The sequence below is a fragment of the Daphnia pulicaria genome, chromosome 4 (assembly GCF_021234035.1).
Source record: "Daphnia pulicaria isolate SC F1-1A chromosome 4, SC_F0-13Bv2, whole genome shotgun sequence".
NCBI classification, from domain to species: domain Eukaryota; kingdom Metazoa; phylum Arthropoda; class Branchiopoda; order Diplostraca; family Daphniidae; genus Daphnia; species Daphnia pulicaria.
In genome coordinates, this window is record NC_060916.1 from 2143275 (window position 1) to 2163895 (window position 20621).

A 20621-nucleotide genomic window follows, 5' to 3' on the forward strand; every position below is an offset into this window, starting at 1 on the left:
AATGAAGACAAAACATTTCTTATTAAGTTACATGCTAATAAAAGTTACATAATACATATACACTGGTCTGTGTTTTTTTTTGCTCAAAATTATAAGGCGCACTTTGAATTACTTAAAATTCAGTTTTCAATATTCAGAAATGTACACAGAACAAAGCTCACTTGCTAGTTTTATGAAAATTTTCCGGAACTAGACCGGAAGTAAGCGATAGCGCCTTAACCATTATGCTGTCGTCAAATTAAACCAAATATTCGTGATCTCCATGAAATTTGGGGTCGATTAGGTGTGATTTAAACGATATCCAAAATTTGGCCGAAATCGAGAATTTTCCTGAATATAGTTCAGGATAACTCTCGAAACCGGAAGTACGCGTACGTACAAAAAAAACATGAACTTTACCACTAATTTGACGAGGATCACGAATATGTGGTTTTTTTGCGCGTCGAATGAATATTTACTGAACTACTGACTGAAATGAGAAAACCGGAAGTAGAAAAAAAAAGCAAATATCGAACATTTAACAAGTGAGCTTTGTTGGTGGAATAGTAATCGTCAGTTTTCACTGACAAATTTCCACACACTAGCTCCCGATGAATGTTTAAAGAGTTTTGCAAAGTAACTGAAACTGACTGTTTTGACAGCTAAAATTATCGAAAAGCCATCTAGCGTTAGAAAAAAGAAACCCGTCTGAGTAACACTTAAGTGCGCAAGAAGGGCCTGATTTTCGAATTATTACACAGACAGATAGTTTAACGCAAAGAGATTACTAGAAGATAATCTGCGAAAATAAGTCAATTGTCCGGTATCTGGCCATAATCCCGTGGTGAGTGACTGCAGGTGTGTCACAGCAACTGAAGTGATCCAACTCGCCAGTGAAGCAAGAAAAGTTGTGTAGCAGGCTAGCAGCATATGAAGCACTGAAGCAGTGAAGCTGGATGAGCGTACGTCTTGAAGATAAGGATGGAGCAGAACGTTGGTGGAAGTCCCTCTTCTGTCATGGACAAAATCCAGCATTGGCTCAAGGATGTCCGTGGGGATCTTGCGTCGTCTGTTAAAAAAATGTGTTACATTAATGAAAATATAAACATTTAAAAAAGCATATCAATTTTACCTTTTCTAAGAAGCACACTGAAATGTCATGATGAAAAACTGTAATAATGGAATTACAGCAACCAACAGCATTACTCCTCAAGTTGAGATATATTTCCTGACGCTAAAGAAATTGTCATGAAGTATTGCAGTAGCATGGTGATAGGTGATATTGACGCTTACCTTTATCATATGGGTGATGATTAAGTAAGGCATCTGACGTGGTGTGGTTGGTGTGGTAGCAGTAATGGGAAAATATCTTATCTCCGCACATTTGTATTCCACACATTTGTGTGAGCTTCAAACATGAGTTTTAGGCTTTTGACAGAATGAGGATCTAATGGACTATGGAAAATGACTGAGCGCCTAGTCAACTTGTTGGGATGACTAACAGTAACAATGCATCTAAAATTTGAAGAAATAAGTTGGCATAATAGAAAAATAAGGAAACTAGGTCAAGATAAACTTACATAAGATACGAAGTTCAATTTGGTATTTTAAATCACAGGATTAGAACTATAATTACTTAATTAGCAACAATTTGTTTCGGCCATTTCGTCCCGTTCAATGACAGTTAGTTGAATGACTAGCGAGAATCCTGAAGTTTCGTTTTGGCTTTAGCCTTTGGGCAACAAATTGCAGACGTACTTTCGTGAAAACTAAAGCAGCGTTGCCAATTTATGCAACTCAACCGCCAATTTTTTTTTTTTTTTTTTTCAAGTCAAGATGAGTAAATGATGGAACTGATAAAAATAAACACAGAAAAATAGAACCACGGTTTTTTTAATCTGTGGTAAGAATAAACAATTTAATTTGCATACCATGATAAACCTATAAGCAGTATAATAGTATAACTAACTAAACTAAGATCGTAATCGTAACCAATCAAATGACGTAATACAATTTCTTTCAATGCTGAATGTGTAATGGTTTGTATATTTACTTTCCGTACATACACCGTTGGCCGTATAAAGTTCTTTAACTCAGAATAAAAACGACTGGACTAGTGTTGAGAAGACTTTTTGAGTGCCAAGGTTGATTTTTACTTCTTCTTCATCTTTTTTTCATCTTCTTGTCGCGCCACGGAAAACGGAGATAAGATTTGGAGAGAAAAAAAAAACAAACAAATTCAAATAAACCAAGAAACAGCCAATCGTGATGATAATTATAACTAGAAAGAAGAAATGAAACAATTTCGAGTTTCGAAAAAGAAAATGTTCATGATGAGGAAAAAAGGCGGGTAAGGAGGAGCGATCCAGGGTGGGTGGGGGGGTGGGGGTGGGATTTATAAGGGCATTACAGTAGTTTGTGGAGAGAAAAAAGTGATGCACGGGAAAGTGACAAATATTTCATAGAGATAGAGTAATAGAGAGAGAGAGAGAGAGAGAAAGAGATGGAGAGAATGTGTGGTGTGTGTGTTTTATGTGTGTGTATTCAAGAGAGAGAGAGAGCAAGGGATTGACGTAATTTTTCAGGGACAAAATGTGGGTGGGCAGTTTCCATACAAGGTGTGGCGATTTTCGATGGTGACGGCCTTACGTCACGATGAATAAAAGAGCTCGCGTCCGAAAGGTGTGTGTGTTCGTGTGCACAAAATGGAAGGGTGGGAGGGCAGGTCAAAGCATTTGGCACCATAGAAAAACAAAAGTATAGTTATCATCTCCTCTCCTCATACAACACGTAAAAACCCCATCAGATTTTTCGATTAAAAAAACAAACAAATTGTATTATAATTTATCCCTCCATAATTTTTGTAGATGGTTCCGCGTCATTCTGTTCCCAAGTCCCGTCTGTTGATCTTTTTTTTTTTTTTCATTTGAGATCCGTTCCGAAAAATGTAGGATTCAACTACAACCAACTTGATTATCTATTATTTTTTATCTCTAACACACAAATGGTTTTAAGTTTTTTCGATTTTTTCTTTTTTAAACTTCTTCGACCTTTTTTCAAAAGGTCCCACCCCCAAAAAACGACAAACGACAACCGAAAAAAAATATAGTATAGGTGCAACGGGAATCTCACAAATATCGAAAAATTGATTGGGGGGGGGGGGGGTATAAGGGGTCGGTTCTATTTATCCAACAGACGGGATGAAGAGAGACGAGAAGTTTCAAAACAATGTGTCGTGGGAGGGGGGCGAGAGAAAGAGATAGGGGAAACGTATAATAGTCCAAAAATAAAGAAAAAAAAATTGTTGTTGTTATTTGAAGCCAACCCGTTTTAAATTTGCCGGCTGGCGCTGCCTAGTCCTATCAAAAGAGTCAAGGTATTCCAGCACCAATCGTAGTCAATTTTTTTTTTACCCCCCTAAAATTCTCTCCATAATATTCGTAAATCCTTCTAAATTTCACCTTCGTACGCCACTGTACTCCAATTCATTCTTCTTTTTAAAATGACTAATTTGATACTATACGTGATAATGAAAATGGAAATTGCCTATCCAGCCAGTGCAGCGGCAGCAGCAGTAGAGGAAGACAGTGAAGCGGAAGATGTGATTATGGCAGAGTTTCGAAAGAGAGAGAGAGAAAGTAAAGAAGAAAAAGAAGAAGAAGAAGAGAATTTTGTTAAAAATAAAAACAGACTCGCTCCCGAATAAAATTGACCCGCGAAACGAGTTTTCACTTGCTCGATTCAAATTTTAGCGGGGACGACGTTTTTTGAGAGGAATTTTTGCACAGCTGGGCAGAGTCATGCAGGGCAAATATGTAGAGAGAGAGGTGTGTCGAGTAGGGAAGATTATCAGTCACACACTTTTGAGCACTCGGCGTGATACCAAAGAAATAAATGGGGTAAAAAAACAAACCAAAAACGAAAATCGATTGCCTCGTCTTTCGTTTTCATAATCAATTTCATCTACTTCTTCGACGGGTTACCCAGAGTCCCGTACGAATTCTTATTCCCGGAATTGGAGCCCACGTTGGGCATGTCTGTACTTTTGCTCGGTCGTGGTAGGGTAAAGGATTCACCCATTCCGTCACGAGGCTTCCAGATCGGAGATCCCAGCGGTTTGGCTGCTGCCGGCGTGTAAGACTGTGGAGTCCTTGACGCCTGTCGAAATTAAGGAAGAACGTCAGACACCACGAAATAACAAGGAAATAGTTGTGAAAAAAATTACCTGGATCAGTTTAGCTTGACTGCAACCGCTGCCGGTGGAAAGTGTTGACGTTGTTGACAAACTCAGGTGATTGGGAGTCCGGCCGAGTGACGGTTTCGATCGGGGTTGATGGTCGTCTTCGTTCTCCGATTTCACCCCTGGATCTCCGTCCCTGGCTTCCGACGAATCCACTCGGCGGATCGATTTCTTCTCACCTATTAAAAACGGCGCTTGTTATACCGCACATTTTCCAGCGGAATTTGTAATTTTTATCTTTTGAATTTAACATACCAATCGTGTTGCTGCGTCCTCTGAAAGTGACGGGCTGATTGTCGTCGGTGTCGCCTCCGCCACAGGATTCGACATTGTCGTAGTCTATGGTTCCGGCCGAATGGCGTTGAACGTTTCGTTTGCCTTTGCTGGTCCCTTTAGCCTCCGCTTTCGGCGTCGGCGGAGTCGAAGCCGATGGAACCGGCGGCTTGGCCGGTGGAATGCTCATATTACGGACACTTTCCCGGATGATTTGCCGGATCGTCTTTAGGAAGGCGTTGCGGAACTCAGCCGTACTACAGTCAAAAATAGTTTTTGTTATAATAATCGGGAAACTGAAAAAAACAAACATTTGACAATCAAACGGACCTGTTTGAAAGGTGATAGACCTTCTCGGAGCGACGATGCAAAGGATTCTTCAAGTGAATCAGTTCCCACAGGTAGTGGGCCTCCATGTCTTTGGCTTGAGCAGTGCGGACTTGAACTTCAGTCACCGGTATCAGCACCTGGTAGCGAATGATTTCGACTTCTGGAGCGCTAGTTTTCGTCGTCACGCTCTGTTTCAATTGAAATCATTCACTTATTATTTATAAACAAATTCTAAAAATGTACATGAAATGTGTTATTACCATGAGCTTCTTGCGCTGGCGGAGTCGTTCCTTGCACAGGAAGACGACGGCCGTCTTGAACACGAAACACATGGCGTGCAGTTCCAGTCCCTTTTTGACTTTGCCCAAAAAGTCGGAAATGTTGAGCCATTCGACGCCTCCGTAGTAGAGCAGCTCCGACGGACTCAAGTCCACCGGCTGCTTGCAGGACTTTTGATGCTGGCGAAACAGGTGATCGAAAATGGCGCCGTATTCTTCGTGAATGCGCTGCATTTCGTTGATATGTTCGGCCACCTTTTCCATGCCTTTCAGGGCGTCTGTCAAATGAAAACAATCCAAAAATTCAAATGAAATTCCTCATCTAATTATCGTAAATTCGTATCCAATATGACGTACCGACGAGGTGTTGATGTTCGCTGCTATTGGAATCGGTCAAGTTGCGCAGCTGCTGCAACAGGAGCGGATACTTTAAAATGCGCTGGATCGGTTTGATCAGATAGGATTCGAGCGTTGACGAATGTTGCTGGCGCGGGTTGCGCGACTGCAGGAACTCTTGCAACGCTTGAGATCCTTCGTCTATAGAGTTGGCACAAGTTTAATACGAGCAGAGTAACCAAACGCAAACAAGAGACAATTGACTATTTACTTGGCAGTAAAACTTTTTGAGCCTTGGAGTGGCTGGCGCAGAAGGAACTGTACAGTTTGAAGTGATTGGCGTGATGCAGGAAAGCGCTGCCGATGGCAAACAGAACATTCTGTCGATATAGAGAAAGAGTTGAACAAACAAATTATTATTGCAAACAACGGTGATTTGATTTTATTATTTTTTTCCTTGGGAAATTTGATTTGATTTACTTTGAACTGGTAGGGCTGGTCGATGGCGTCGAAATGGGGCTCAACGGCCAAAGCTTCTTCCAGACTCTGCTGGAACACTCGCTGGAAAGCGACAATCTCCTGGATATTTCCAAAGAGGGCGTTGATCTCGGCCGAAGAAAGGAACGTTTCTTGCTTGAGAGGCTCCAGGTAATTCTCCAGTAAATTGTTCAAATGCTAATCATAATACAAAGCACAAAAGTGTCAAAAGAGAATTTTCTTTCTGGTAATGCGTTGCCATTGAACTCCTTATTATTAACGAGTGTAGTGTACCTTGACATAAGTCCGTTCCGTCTCCACCAGCTCTAGGATGCACTTTTTGAGCTTCTCGCCGTCGGAAAGTTGCCGATTGGGCGTCAGGGCGATCGACTGGGAGGAGGCGATGCTTCCGGTTGGCGAGGATCGCCGGAAATCCGACATGGTCGATGTGGAGCTTCTTTCAGACATGCGAGGCTATATATCGATTGACCATTAAAAAAATCAGAAAAAGTAAGAAACGATCTCTTTATTCCTCAATCCCATTCAATTCATTTCACAATTGAATTCAGGAAAGGGAAAAAAATAAATAAAAATAATTGTCCTTACCCGAAGCATAGGGACAGGAACTTCAGCCGGACTAGACTTGGTCTGCTGGATGGGAGGTAGTTCAGTTGGGAATGCGCCAGGACTATCGACCGCCTGTGAAGACTGTCCGTCTGTAATATTACCGAGGATAATTTGAGTTAATCAAATAGGCCAAATGACCGCAATATGGCAGAGCCGAGCCAATAATGCGGAATGCGTATCATAATAATCGAAAGAAGGGCCAGCCAAACTAGAAAGAGGCGATGCTTACGCCAAGATGGAGCCGGCACGATGAGATTAGACAGGGCGTCGTCAGTAATGAGCTGATCAGAAGGTGGCGGGGGGCAGACGAGACTGTCGATGAGATCGTCGGTCGTCCTCAGCAAGCAAGTCACGTCGGGCGGATCGGCCCGACAGCTGCGGATCATCAGCGACAGCGAGAGCTCCTCTTGCAACACCGACTCGATGTACATCATGTCCAGGTCGCCGACCAAGGCCCCGTTGATAACCATGATCTCATCTCCCTTGATGATTCCTGCCAAATAGCAAATGAGACCGTGTCGTCATTAATCAAAAAAGCCCAAAAAACAAAATAAAACAAAAACAAATGAACCAGTACCGTGGTTCATGGCCACGCTACGATCTTCGACCCGGCTGACAAAGACGCACAATTCGTCCTGCCGTTCCGTGTTCTCCACTAATTCGGCCTCGACGCTGAAGCCCCACATCTGTTCCAGATTGTTACGCGACAGCTCCACCTGGTAAAGAGCTTTGCCGCAAATTTCAACCAACTCGTGGCTCGGCACCTTTTAGGAAATATGAAAAGTTAAATGCAAATTCCAGTCTCATAATTTTAAAACGGGGAAATTTACATAAGAATCGATGAGATCGGTGCGATGCGGCACAAAATGGTTGGAATTGTCCATGTCGCGACGCTTTTTGACCCGTACAAAATGCTCGGCCGCGTTGAGGCCGCGCTTGCCGCAAGCGCTGGCCAGAAACTCTTCGACCGTCATGTTATCCTTCAGGTGAACGGTGGCCGTCTGTCGTCATTTCAAACAATAAATGAATAAATGAATTTAAAAAAAAAAATTCCAATCCATCTCGACGACTAGTAATTGAATCTACCTGTCCGTCGGGAAGATTGACTCTGAACTGCCTTTCTCCTTCGTGATGGTGTCCGCCGTGCTGCGACGAGGAAGCGGCGGCGGCCACCGATTGCGACTTGCGTGAGCTGAGCGAGTTGGATCGTGACAAAGTGGGCGCCACGGCCCGTCTCCTAGTGGCTCCCCGTCCGGCCAGGAGATTGTTGAGCAGCGACGGACTCCGAGCGCAAATGTAGGCGTGAAACGACGACACGGTGAAGATGCCCAGCCGGTTGAGCGTGTGTTTGGTGCTCCGCGAGACGTGCGTCAATAAACTCTGCGTGCCGAAAAAACAAAAAAACAATTAACACTCGTCCAAAATCCCCTTCCCCCACTCAGAAAAAGATCAAAAAACTTTTTTGATTCATCAAAATCAAAATCAAAAAAAGTTTTCTCCGCTGAATTGACGTGGGTGGGTGGGACTGTGCGTGTTGCCGGGAGGCACGAATGGTTTAAAAAGGGTCTAGATCTTTTCCACCATCCCTTTTTGATATAATATTCTCTCTCTCTCTTCGCTCTTCTCCAAACTATACAGAAAAATCTTCCTTTTTTTGTTGTAGTTTAGTTTCCATTTCAATTTCCAGCCGGATGGGATGAGCGAAGAGTTTTTTCCCCTTTTATTTCCATGCAATATAACCCCTTCTTATTTGAACAGAAAAAGGGAGTGGCGGTGCTCATCGCACCGCCCGCGCACTTGGATTACATCTCGACTGTCTGTGCGTGTGACGTAGTCAAGTGACTTTCTGGTAATTCCGTCGAAAGAGAAGAATTGAAGAAGACAAAAGTCGAGAGAGCGAAGATGTAATAGACAACATCCATCTCTGGCAAAAGAGACGCCTTCCATCTTCCCTTTTTTTGGCCTGGGCTTTTGTCTCCTTTTGCAGGTTTTATCCCGCGTGATTCACGCTCACACGAGTCAAAGACAGGCCAGCTCTGATGTCTGTCGCTGTGTGTGTGTAATATTATGTACATATACAACCTCCCCCCCCAACGTTTCTTTTTGCCTCTCTTAACAACTTTGGCACAAGACAAGCGTGATACGCGCACGCTGACTAAAGCTAATCAAAGTCTTATCGTGTCACGCGCTTGCCAGACTTGGACTTGCCCGTTTCTTTGGCTCGTCCAGCACACCCCACTCCTCCTCAACTTATTCAATGCTCCACTTGGTATATATAAGTAAAGCGATGGTTGCTGGTGCTGTGCCTCCGCCGCCGGAATCGCCGAGCACCTGGCGCCGGTCCCACATACTTCCCGTCTATTGGAGACGCTACAGCTGCTAGCAGCTAGATTGTTACTACTACTACTCTCTACTCTGTGTGTGTGTGTGTGTGTGTGTATTATGTAACCAGCGACCGAAAAACTTTTTTTCCCGATTCTTACGGGCTGTACACTATACATCGTTCCGTCTGCGGAGGAAAATGAATTCCCGAATGGAAATAAAAGAAGGAATCGGAGAGCAGCCCTACACAGTTGCAGGTTGCAGCAGCAGCAGCTCCCGCAACTATTACCAACTTTATAATGAGCGAGTGAGGTTCGTCTGTACAGCGTTAGTATTACACGGTAATAAGTTGGCGGCGGGACGAGTTTCGCAGCCCCAGAAAAGTCGGAACGCGGAAAGGAAGCTGAAGCCAAAGTCGACATTTTGGGGTTTGTTTTGGCGCTCTCTCTCTCTGTGTGTGTTATACGACTCGTTGTGATACTGTGGCGGGGGGAGGATCTCGATTCTCCTGCGGGATTCCCTGCTAAGCCCCTTTTCCTGTATAACATACCTCCGCCCACGTTCCCATCTCTGCCTGGGCCGGCAGAACAAAAAAAGTTTTTTCTTTCCCCTATCCCGCAGTGGCCTCATTATTGATTCATTTTCCTTTGTGTACACATGACCTTTGAATCGGCAGGGGAACAGAAAAAAAAAGAGACACACACAGAGGCCCAGGGGGAGGGGGGATAGTCCAGCAAGAAGAAAAAACGGAAGCCATTCTTGACTTGTTAAGTTTCTTATTTGGGTTTTTGCTGTTGTTATTTCCTTGAAAGTTGGGAATATAAGGACTTGGAGCTTGGTTAAGTTGACGTACCTTTGGATTAGGCAACTCTCCGTGCTGCAAGCTGGCCATGTAGCACCGGAGGCGGAACTGCTCGCAGTGAAGTCGTTCCAAATTCTCCTCCCAAGCTGCGATCTGAGCTCCAATTTGGCGTCGGCTCTCCGACTCGGACACGACCGACAACTGCAGTTCGGCCATGTGCTTCAATTTGTGATCCTACATCAAAGAATCGCAAAGAAAAAAAATAAAATAAATAAAAAAAAAATACAAAAATTGAAATGGGCCCCGAAATGTTAATGGAAAACATTCCATCCTTCCCCGTATGGAAACGACACGGATGATGGAAAAGTGAACATTTCCCCCGGCCGACGAATAAGGCATACCGATTCGATGGAACGTTCCAGACGGAGAATCTCTTCCTGCAGTAAGTGGAGTGTGCCCGTCTTGCCTCGATGGCGGGCGAAAGCCGCGGCGCAGGCCGAATGAATGCTGTTAACCCAAGTGTCCAGTTCGGCCTGGCAAGGAGCCTGCATAGTTTAAATAAATAAATAAAAAAAAAAATTACAGAATATCATCAAGACAATAATATACAGCAGCAGCAGCAGCAGCAGTATAAATGAACGGCAGCAGCAGCCAATGTCTGGGCCGTAATCAAGAATCATAATCGAAACGAAACATCATCCATCAAGCGACGGCCGTGATGTATAATAATAATACAATTCCGGAGAATCAAGAATCAAGAAGAAGAAAGAAAGAAAGAAAAAAGAAATTCCCAAATGAATAGGGAAAGGAGAAACCCCCCTTCACTCGCCGATGAGGCAACATATTATTTATGCAGCGCAGTGGTACTACTATACGGTGTATTCGGAATAAATATCTGCGTTACTATATGGGTGTGTATAGTTATTAGACACGGAAAGAGAGAGAGAGAGTGAAACAGTGTGCACGGTTCATTAGATCCTGACGTGGCTTTTCCATCATTTTTCATTTTTATTATTATTGTATTCGAATGGAGGGAGGGATGGATGGGGAAGGATGGATGGATGAAGATGGAAGAATAGGAGCCGTGCAGCATTAAGGATCTTCTGCTTCTTCTTCTGCACGGGCATTAACGACCGCTCGATTTATTGGAGCGCGGCAACAGACACACAAGGATTTTCGCCCGAAGAGTAACTATGGCACGACGTTATCCCATTCTGTTATATGCCCTATGTTCTTCCTTTTGTTTCTTATCCTCCCTCGCGATGGTTCGGTTCAAGACAAGAAAAGAAAAAAAAATACGAGTATAAACCTATCAGATGAAAACGAGCCTCTTCTTATTACTGGGATCGTGTAGACGCGGTCGTGAGCCCATTTAAATCACGGGCAATGGCCCCGGAGAATCTGTTCACCGCAACGCCGACTTGATTCAAGTTAAAATAACTGGGAAATCATTCGAAGGAAATGGTTCGAAATTAAATTGAGGGTCACGACAGAAGCGAAAATATCACAAGTTCACCGTTATTTTCTTTTCTTTTCTGTTGTGTGTCCGTGTTATTTGTGCGCGCAATTGGCTAATGGCTTTGACATGGATGAAAAGATTCGATTCAGTCGCAAACATGTGCGCACGACAAAAAGAGAATCAAATAGATTTTTCCTCGACGATCTTTTGTGTGTCTCTCTCATGTCGACTCCAGAGTCGATAGAAAAGGACAGAAATCCCTCCAACCTCACCGCGAATTTGTTTTCTTTTTTTCTTCTTCCTCCATTATAGTCGCATGCCCGGCTTATTCAAACATGAAATTTTCAAATAAAGAAAAAGAAAAGAAAAGAAAAAAACTCTTTTCTATAGTCATAAAAATTTGATCAAAATTTGTCGATTCAAACTTGTTTGTTCTCTCACTCGAGTGCAAAAACAAACCAACTCTGTGTGTGTGTGTGTGTGTACACGTACGGCGCTGTTGTAGACCCGACGATCTTGAGAAGTTGTCAAGTTCTCAGTGTGTTCGGGTATATTAGGGAGTAGTAGTATAGTAAAGGGGGTAGCAGCTCCTTATATCTTTTTCTCTCTCTCTCCCCCCCTTTCCATTCGTGAGTCTAACAATATCAACTAACTAACCCAACTACTAGTGCGCCGGCTGAACTATATAATGAACGTTATTACACACACATGAACTGTGTTGGAGTCTGAGTAGTTGTATTCGTCCCGGCGCCCGCCGACGCCCCGGTATATTCCACATTTGCATTCGAGACGTTCTCATATCGATCAATAAAAAGCCGGGCGACGACGACGGTGGCGGCCTTCCTAAATACAGTACACACACACACACGACACACAACTCCTTCGATGTGGAAGGAAATCGCGGGAAAAATAAAAGTACAAGAAACAAAAAAAAACGTAGACAATAAGCGGATGATGGAACACGAAGGAGAAGAAGAATATAAAATGAGAAGAGTTTTGCCGGGTGTGTGTAGGTTGCCGGGTGTGGGTTTATCATTGTCGGGGGGATATCCTCTTTTTGTGTGTGTGTGTGTGCGGGAGTCGATGCAATAAGACACAGGGGGAAGGGAGCGGTTGGTTTTGGTTAAGAAGACGGAGAGGAGCTATATAATATCTATTGTGTGCGCCGGAGCGTGTATCTCTTAGTAAGGAATCGTTGTTAATATCTAGAAAGGGGGGGGGGGGGGGAGAGAGAGCTGATGGATGGCTTACAGGACGGACTGGGATAGGAAATAAGGTGGAAGAGGGGGGGGGGGAATAGATGGATGGATGGGGGGTTGAGTCTATTTACCTGGAAGAGATAGGCATCTCCGAACGCTGTGCTGAGACAAAAGATGAAGTCACGCTGCGGATGCTCGGGTATGGGCTGCATGATGGCCCCGTCGACGATGATGAGATGCTTGGGTGCGGCTTCGACGTGGCGGCCCTCGCGGGAGTCGCACGGGTAGAACAGGAGCGTCGTCCCTTTCAGACAGACCCAATAGCCGCGCCAGCCGCGCTTCCTGGCCAGCTCCACTTGGTGTTTCTTGCGCAGCAGCCATTTCTTCACGCTCAGAAACCTGTTCACGAGGCGGAACGGGACGACGCCAAGTCAAAAAAAAAAAAAGAAAATAGAAGAAAATGAGATGATTAGTATGCAAAAGAAAAATGGAAAGGAAAAAAATTTCAATTCTTCTTTCGCCCCTCTAACTCTCTCCTACAGCCCAGGTCTATTGGCTTCGAGCGGACTTGCGATGTATCGATCATCATCAGAGGGGCGCTTGGTATAGACGCGTGAAAGGGTGGGGATGTGGGCGTGGACTGAGTTAGGAGGAGGAAGAAAAAAAGATGACGATCGAAATGGCAGATGGCAAAAGTCTTGCCAGCAACTGGATCGATGATTGTAAACGATTGGGACGGAAACGACGGCGAATGGGAACAAGAGGAATAAGAAAAGATCCCGGTCCCGATAAAAGAAAATAAAAATAAAATAAATAAAATAAAAAAAAGGAGGGAAATTGAAAATTCAATGATCACATCGAATCGATAGAAAAGAATCAAGTTTACAACCAGGAGGTGCCAGTGTGGCGGGCGGCAGGTCTCTTCCCTTTTTTGGTGTTTGTGGATATTTTTGTCGAGAAATGATATTTATTTCGTCTTTTTGGGAACGATGTCGCAATTCAACACATTGTGTCGTCACCAGAATGGATCCATGCAAATCGACCAGTTCTTTTTTGAAGTCAATGTCACAACTCACTCGTACACACTTGTGACACGATCCAATCTCTGCATGGCAATACGACCCAGTGCAATACAATCCAGCCCGCACAGGCAGAATCTCTTAACCGATGGACTCGACAAACATTTCAAACTGCGTCAGGTTGAAACAGGTGTTTTCAGACTTACAAAGCAGACGACACTCGTGTGTAACTCTTGTGCCAATGATCCAATCGACACCTTGATCAATCGATTTCAAAGCGACGTTTAAAAAATCGATTCTACACTCGTCTTGCCAAAAAGTCATTTGGGTTGGCGGTAAATTTGAAAAAGAGAAAAAAAGGGGCGGTGGTCAGAATGGGGGTGGGAATTCAAAGAAAAAAAAAAAAAGGAAACGAGGACCAAGTGGATCGTGAAGTCTGGGGGGGGGGCGTTGCTGTGTGAGACGGCCATTGGAGCGTCCTTTGCTTTTATGATTCGGTTGTGTCCGTCTCTCTTTCCTCGTCTTTTCCGATTGAATAAGCCGAGAAAACGAAAGCGGCATCATTTCAAATTGTATTGCGATATGCGATTGAAGCGATTTCATCGAGGACGGGCCAACTTGGAAACTGGACGACAAGAAAAAAGAGAAAAACCGGCCGCCATTGTAGAGGGCGGAAAAAAAGAAAAGAAAAAGTTTTCACTGGGCCGGAATAAAATAGCGCGCCCCCCTTAAAATAAAACAATTTTCACAGAGTTATTTAGAGACTTACTTTTAAAAAAATTAAAAAGGGAGAAGAGAGAGAGTCTGAATTTGAGTCAGCGTTGCAACTTGTGTGTCACAACTAATAACGAAAACGTCGTTTCCAATTTGTCATGACAACCCCCTCAGACTAAGATCCCTTTCCTATTGGTTGCTCAGCTTTTATAGGCAACTACTACACAGACTGTGAGACTGTGAGACTGTACTACCTAGACATACTACTAGATGGGAGAGCTAGGAGAAGGAGGACATATTATTCGCCCCGACTACACCAGAGTGTATATAGATAGACTACTACTACGGTACTACTCCTACTACTACTCCCGCTGGCTCCACATATAAATTACACATCTTTCAGGGTGCGGTAGAGAGAGAGACGTAGGCTACTACTGCTACTGCTGCTGCTGCTGCTACATCTACTTGTCGGTATGGGTTATATATCAGGTTTCTCGTTAAGTATATATATATACACACAGGAGGGAGGTGGGAGGGGTTGTAGAGAGAAAAACGGGTGGCGTCGGCTTACTCCGTGTCTTCCCTCCTTGTGTTCACTTGTTTATATTTATGTCTTCTTCTTCTTCTTCTTCTTCTTCCGGCACACGAACGAATCGATCGAGACAGTTTTTCTCTCCTTCTGTTGTGTGTGCGGCGGCCTGTACACACACACATACAGTAGATCTATCTATCCAAGTACTACACACATAGTCTACTCTATAGATACGACCGGGGTTGGTGCGGTGGTGAGGATAGGATAGAGAGAGCTATTGATCAATCCCGACGACGGCAACGACGCGGCGCAACCATGTCACAAGACAACAACAACAACAACAACCTCCTCCTCATCCCTCCCAATCGTGGTTTTTGTTCAACGACGGAAAACAAAAGAAATCAAAAATAAAAGAAATGTTGGTCGGATGCGATATCTTCATCTTGCGCTAAAAGTAAAACAAAAAATATTGCCTAATAAGAAAAAAAGAATACGACGTGTTATATATAAATATCCATTTCATTGATTTTCCACCCAACCACCCACCCATTTTGATGGCCTTCTCTCTTTTTATACGACGTGTAACACGATCAACGATATCTTATAGGTGTGCGGTTATATATAGCAGTCCCCCCCCCCTCCTTTCCTTCTATGTTCGTATAATAGACGGGCCCTTTTTCTCCTTTTTTCTTCGCCACTTTGCCCAGCCGATTGGATTGTAAGAAGAACAGAAAAAAAAGAGAGCGAAGAAACCTTTTTAGAATAATTCAATAAGGAGAAGAAGAAGAAACGCATTTCGGACTGGGTTCTAAAGTGAATGGAGTGGTAGAGAGACGGCCGGGGATTTTGTGATTCCATTTCGATGCGTTCCCAATGTCCACGCCAGTTGAGGATCGCTTTCCATTTTTTCTTCGGGGAGGACCATAAAGAGTTCAACAGCCTTCACCTCGATATCTGTCGAGTCGTACGGTACGGGTCTTGATGGGTTTATCGGTGAGAAAAAGAAAAGAAATTCGTCCTCCAACCAGACGACGGCCCTTAGATGCAGACAGCAGACAGTTAAACCGGGAGCGCAGAGAAGCTCCTTGCCTTCTTCGTATTGTTGTTTCTCTCTGTGCGCCATGTAGCAGAGGCTCCTGGCCATGCGTGAAATTCCCAGCCAGCTTCCGATTTCTCCATCGCAGCATTCGATGGCGCACATCAAAGTCGAAGCAGAAAGTTGCTACGATCCCCGATAGATATTATATAAGGGGGAGGGACCAGGTCAACGAGCTAAAGGAAACGCTTTTGTCCATGTCGTATAGGCCTATGTGTAGTGTAAGGATCTACTATATAGAAAAGAAGAAGAAGAAGAAGAAGAAAAAAGAAAACGGGCTGCTGCTCCTGGGCCAATAATGCTCCCCCCTCCCTCCTGCTTTTCTCCGCAGTGCTGATCAAGCAACTCGGCCAAAAAGAGAAGAAAAAAAGTGACTCGCTATTTTATTTTCTTAGACATTTACAACTGACTCGGCATCTATTCACTCCTTACGAGAGCTCAACAAGAAGAAGAAAAATAAAAGTGTCAATATAACCGAGGCCAATTTCGGCCCTGTCTCGGTCGGATCCAAAAAGGAAAAAAAGAAAAAAAAAAAGGTTTCTAGGACGGACCGTGTTCTCCGCCCACTTACACGCAGTTGGGGCTTGTCCTATACTACTACTACTGCTGTGTGTCGCAGCAGTTGTTGAGGTTACCGCACAACAAAAGAGATGTATGTGGCAACTACACACTCTGAAAGTTGTTATTTTCTACCCCGAAAAACTTGAGCGATTTCCAGTCGGCAAAAGAGGAAATTGTTAAGAGAAGTTGTACAACATTTCGCTGGACAAGTTCAAAAAATAAAAATAAATATTGGGCCGAATCAGCACGGCTAAAGTTTTGAGCCTTTTTTTTTTCTTTCTTGGGCATGTCCTTCCTGGTTTTCTCGTCGTCCATAACGGTCAATTACGGGCGGATGTCACACACCCCGTTCCTTTTTTCTTTGGGAATATTCCGAGACAAGCGCGCGAAATTCGGTTTGCTCCTGGATATACATCATCCGCGCGAGTCCCTATAGTCTAGCAGTTGTTGTTGGTAGAGGGGGAGGAGTGATGAATAATGCAAGACACGATTAGGCAACGCCTTGCTCCCGCCTTGGATTTCTTTTTTGATCAAAATCAAAAAAGAAAATTGACAATTTGATTGGGTATCGATCACCGCCAGTCAAAAAATAGACAAATAACAACAAAACAACAAGATTCGACGTCGACAACAAACAGCTGATGATGCCAACACACACGGATGACCTTTTAAAAAAAGGAAAAAGAAAAAAAAAAAAAATCAATCCGCCATTTGCTTAAAAATTCACCGGGGAATCTCTTCCTCCTCCAGAGGGAAGAGAAAACTGTTGAAGGAGAAATGCCGGGAATGTCATTCGAGAGGCCAGCGGGCGGGGCGGGTTGGTTCGCTAGGTAGAATTTGCGTAGGGTAGAAAATCAATGACGATAGAGAGAGATAGAGCGATAGAGATAGAGAGAGAGAGGAAAGGAGGAATGAGAGGTAAGTCATTAGCATTATTCAGGATTCTCATCAAGGCAGCAGGTTGGGTTGGCTGAATGCTGATGTTGCGCCAGTGGAGCAACGGGCGAGGATTATTCCATTAAACCGGACGCATCACGCATTCAATGATGGAAACTTTAAATCAGAAAAGCTTTCCGGTCGAGAGAGGAGAGTCTATAATAGCTGAACTGCTGGATGCTCTAGACTCTCATTCCCTAATCACACGGAATTCTCATTATCCAATTACAATAGTCCACTCCTCCCAGACCCTCCCGGACCCTATCCACCTCCCCCCTTTGGCGCAAGGTGCTGATGGACAGCCAAAAAGCAAAAAGGGCCATCTAGATATCAATGTAGATATGGACTAGATACGATTAGTGTGTGTGTCCGTCCCTGGACGTCCGTCTCGCTACTTACCCGGCTTTGCGAACGGCTCCGGTGCAATTGAACGAAGCGGCAGCGCCGCTTTTACGAAACGGCGAAGTCGTCCCGCTCTGGTGTCCTCCGCCTCCGCCTCCGCCGTGCTGGACGTGCTCCGACTCTCCGCCACCGCCGTCGCCGTCGTCGTCGCTGATTGCCGTCGTCAAGGAGAGTCGATCATCATCCGACATCTGTCGAAAAGAATAACATTTTTTAAAATTATTATTTAAATCTAAAAACAAAATTCAAATTCTTAGTTAAAAAAAAAAAAAAAAAAAAAAAAAAAAAGAAATAAATTCCCCAAATTTATTCAGACATTATTAGCCGTAGGGCAAATGATGGAAATCGATCACAATTCAAATGGTCTCTTTCTCGGGCATCTGCTGGCAGCAATCGAAGGAAATAAATAGGAGGAGAAATAGGAGGGGGGAAAAAGAAAATCGTGTTCTTAATATACTATATAGTACACATGACGGATGAGAGCCGTGGCATTCCCATCGGGTGAAATCGATCGGCCTCTCTTCGCTCTTTTTTTTTCTTTTTTGATTTCTTTTTTGATTTCCAATTTTTTGGGAGAAGTTATGCAGCGCCGCCTCGACTATATTAAATATAAGTTCATCCTTTAATTCCTATACCTCCTGTATCCCATCCCATCCTTGATGTACGACGTTATTTCAGTCCCTCTCCCAGCTCCTAGCTCCTAGCTCCTAGCTCCTGGCTCCTTCTCTCTCTCTCTCTCTCTCTCATTATCATGATTGGAACTCTCGGAAGTTTTTGATGAAGAAGCTTCTTGAATGTTTGATGATTTTGATGACAACAAAGTTGTTGTGTCGTCGCCTGCGCTCCTATCCTATCCTATCCAGCACACACACACACAATCCAAAGATGATTGAATGTTCCGTCTAGAGTCAAACTTGTTGTCGTGAGTTTTCTTGTTATTATTATTATGATTATGACGAGGAGGAGAAAAGAAAAAAACAGACGTCAAGGGAAAAAGTGTGCGTTGCCCGTGTGTGTGTTGGTGGGTAATGACGGCCGGCAATTTTTGCTTTTTTACCTCCAGTTGGCTCGGTCTCAAAGACATCACAACTTTTTTTCTTTCGGGGAAGGTAAGACTGGGCCAAAGAGCCAAGATGCACACACACACACACACACACACACACACACCTTGATGGAGAAGTAGTAGTCTGAGAGGAGCGAGAAGATGTCAAGTATTATGCACCGAGTGCCAGAGAGAGGGGCTAAAGTTTCTTAAAAAAGAGTTGAGAACGTGAGCTCGGGGTCGACTCTGGGGCGACAGACAAAGTTATGAAAACACACACACACAACTCTGCTAGCTCCCTTGTTCGTTGTCTTTCGTTATCTCGACCAATTAGTCAACGCCTAGTGACGATAAACTCGCACAAGATTCTGGGGAGGAAAAAAGAAAAACCTTCATCTTTAAAGAAAACTTGTAGAATAAAATTTGATGGGGAATTTTTTCCCCTTTTTATATAAATAAGGATATCAGACTTCACTGACAGCTTGTACACGCCAACTTTTCTCTCGTCGTCGTCTCTTTAACAAGAATTGAGCAAACTAAAACTCTGTGACAGACCAAAAAAAAAAAGAAAAAAAAAAGAAACCCGATCGATAACTTCATCGTTCCCTTTTTGTCCTTATATATTCCTTCGGGGGGTGAAATAAAAAAAGAAACTAAAATAAAAATTTGTCACGCACCAAAGATACTGCGAAAACTTTTCGTTTTTCCCTCACTTGCGTGTGTGTGTGTGTGTGTGTCTCTCCTTTTTTATTCTGTGTGTAATATTGACTCTGTGGAAGATGAGTCAAAAAATAAGACTAGAGATACGTATATATAAAACGCATCCATCCATCCATCTATTCCATCCGACGGAGGAGGATTTTGCAACAGAGAGAGAGAGAGAGTGTGTCTATGCTTCCCTCCGGCTCATCCGACCAAATAACACACACACCCACACAAGAGGCACACTCCAACAAACATATTCACGCCGTGCATATAACTGAGTATCTAGATGGGTTGGCTGAGATTTCCGGGTACCCAACATCCGCAGCGGATGGATGGCATCGTTACAATAACAATATAAAATATAGAATAATTTTTTTCCACGGAATAAAAAAAAAAAAAAAAAAAAATCCCACCATCCAAAAAGTAAAAAGAATACTTTCGTTCCCGAAGGATCGAATTGTACAGATTTACTAAAAAGGAGACTGGCGCGAGCGCACACAGACAGACACACAATAACGGGCGGATCATCATTCTCATGTATGGCTACATAATAGAGTGGATAATGTTTGTTGGCAAGGATCTCTGCGGTCGATCCCATTTTTTCCTTCTCATTTTTTCGTTTCACTTATTCGACTCGCAATCGGCGGCGGGCCACGGGGGGATTACGCCAACATTACGCACTGATGATGCTATTGGATCCTGCGACAGACAGACCTCTCTCAAGAGTCCGCCGACAACTTGTTCCTCGAATCGAAAAAAAACCCCCAAAAAATTGGAAGAAAGAAAAAAGGACAACTGGTATCACATGTCGTAACATGACAAGAACTTTTCTGTGTCAGAAAAAGGGACGACGTCTGTAAGGAGCTTAAAATAATGGACGATGTGAGTCGTCGGAGTCGTCGTCGTTGAATTGGGCGGGAATTTTCGAGTGGGTCGGGACACAAGCGACACATGAAAGGGAAAACGGGTAAAAAAAAAGAGAAAAAACAAATTCCGGCAAATCAAAAAATGGCAGAGACACGGACGAAGGAAAACTTTCAAGTGCGTCTATTATTGATCTGCCCAAGAAAACAAAAGACGAGTTGAACTATACAGTGTGTGCGGAATCTCGCAGCTTCTATTCAATGAATCTTTGATTGCCGCGATGCAACTGGAAAAAAGGGGGAAAAAAAATCAAAGAAAAAGAAACATTCCGCCCGACACCTGGGCCGGAAGAAGAGCACGCGGCTGCCGACGGAGGAATTATCATTTCAGAGAAAGCCCTGGAGGGGGGCTGGATGGGCGGACAAAGA

General features: G+C 43.8%; 2 protein-coding genes and 1 long non-coding RNA gene across 8 annotated transcripts in view; all 3 read right to left on the reverse strand.

Annotated features, from left to right (window-relative positions):
* Positions 1–20621, reverse strand: part of LOC124336700 — a 580524-nt gene that overhangs the window by 473334 nt on the left and 86569 nt on the right. The window lies entirely within an intron of this gene.
* LOC124336579 lies at positions 620–1805 on the reverse strand. The gene is made up of 4 exons (XR_006917082.1): positions 1560–1805; positions 1273–1494; positions 1112–1213; positions 620–1048 (listed from the first exon to the last, which is right to left on the reverse strand). It is a non-coding gene; the product is annotated as an uncharacterized LOC124336579 (long non-coding RNA).
* LOC124336001 overlaps positions 2005–20621 on the reverse strand; it is a 53258-nt gene continuing 34641 nt past the window's right edge. For all 6 annotated transcript variants that reach the window (XM_046789524.1, XM_046789525.1, XM_046789521.1 and 3 more), the window contains 18 exons: positions 17580–17773; positions 12454–12721; positions 10066–10209; positions 9716–9898; positions 7627–7920; positions 7371–7541; positions 7118–7304; positions 6770–7033; positions 6520–6629; positions 6208–6387; positions 5917–6111; positions 5708–5816; positions 5458–5637; positions 5083–5378; positions 4823–5010; positions 4475–4749; positions 4205–4398; positions 2005–4137 (listed from right to left, as the gene is read on the reverse strand). In XM_046789524.1, coding sequence (XP_046645480.1) covers positions 3943–4137; positions 4205–4398; positions 4475–4749; positions 4823–5010; positions 5083–5378; positions 5458–5637; positions 5708–5816; positions 5917–6111; positions 6208–6387; positions 6520–6629; positions 6770–7033; positions 7118–7304; positions 7371–7541; positions 7627–7920; positions 9716–9898; positions 10066–10209; positions 12454–12721; positions 17580–17773 — 3627 coding nt within the window. In that variant the 3' untranslated portion in view covers positions 2005–3942. The remainder of the gene's footprint in view (positions 4138–4204; positions 4399–4474; positions 4750–4822; positions 5011–5082; positions 5379–5457; positions 5638–5707; positions 5817–5916; positions 6112–6207; positions 6388–6519; positions 6630–6769; positions 7034–7117; positions 7305–7370; positions 7542–7626; positions 7921–9715; positions 9899–10065; positions 10210–12453; positions 12722–17579; positions 17774–20621) is intronic.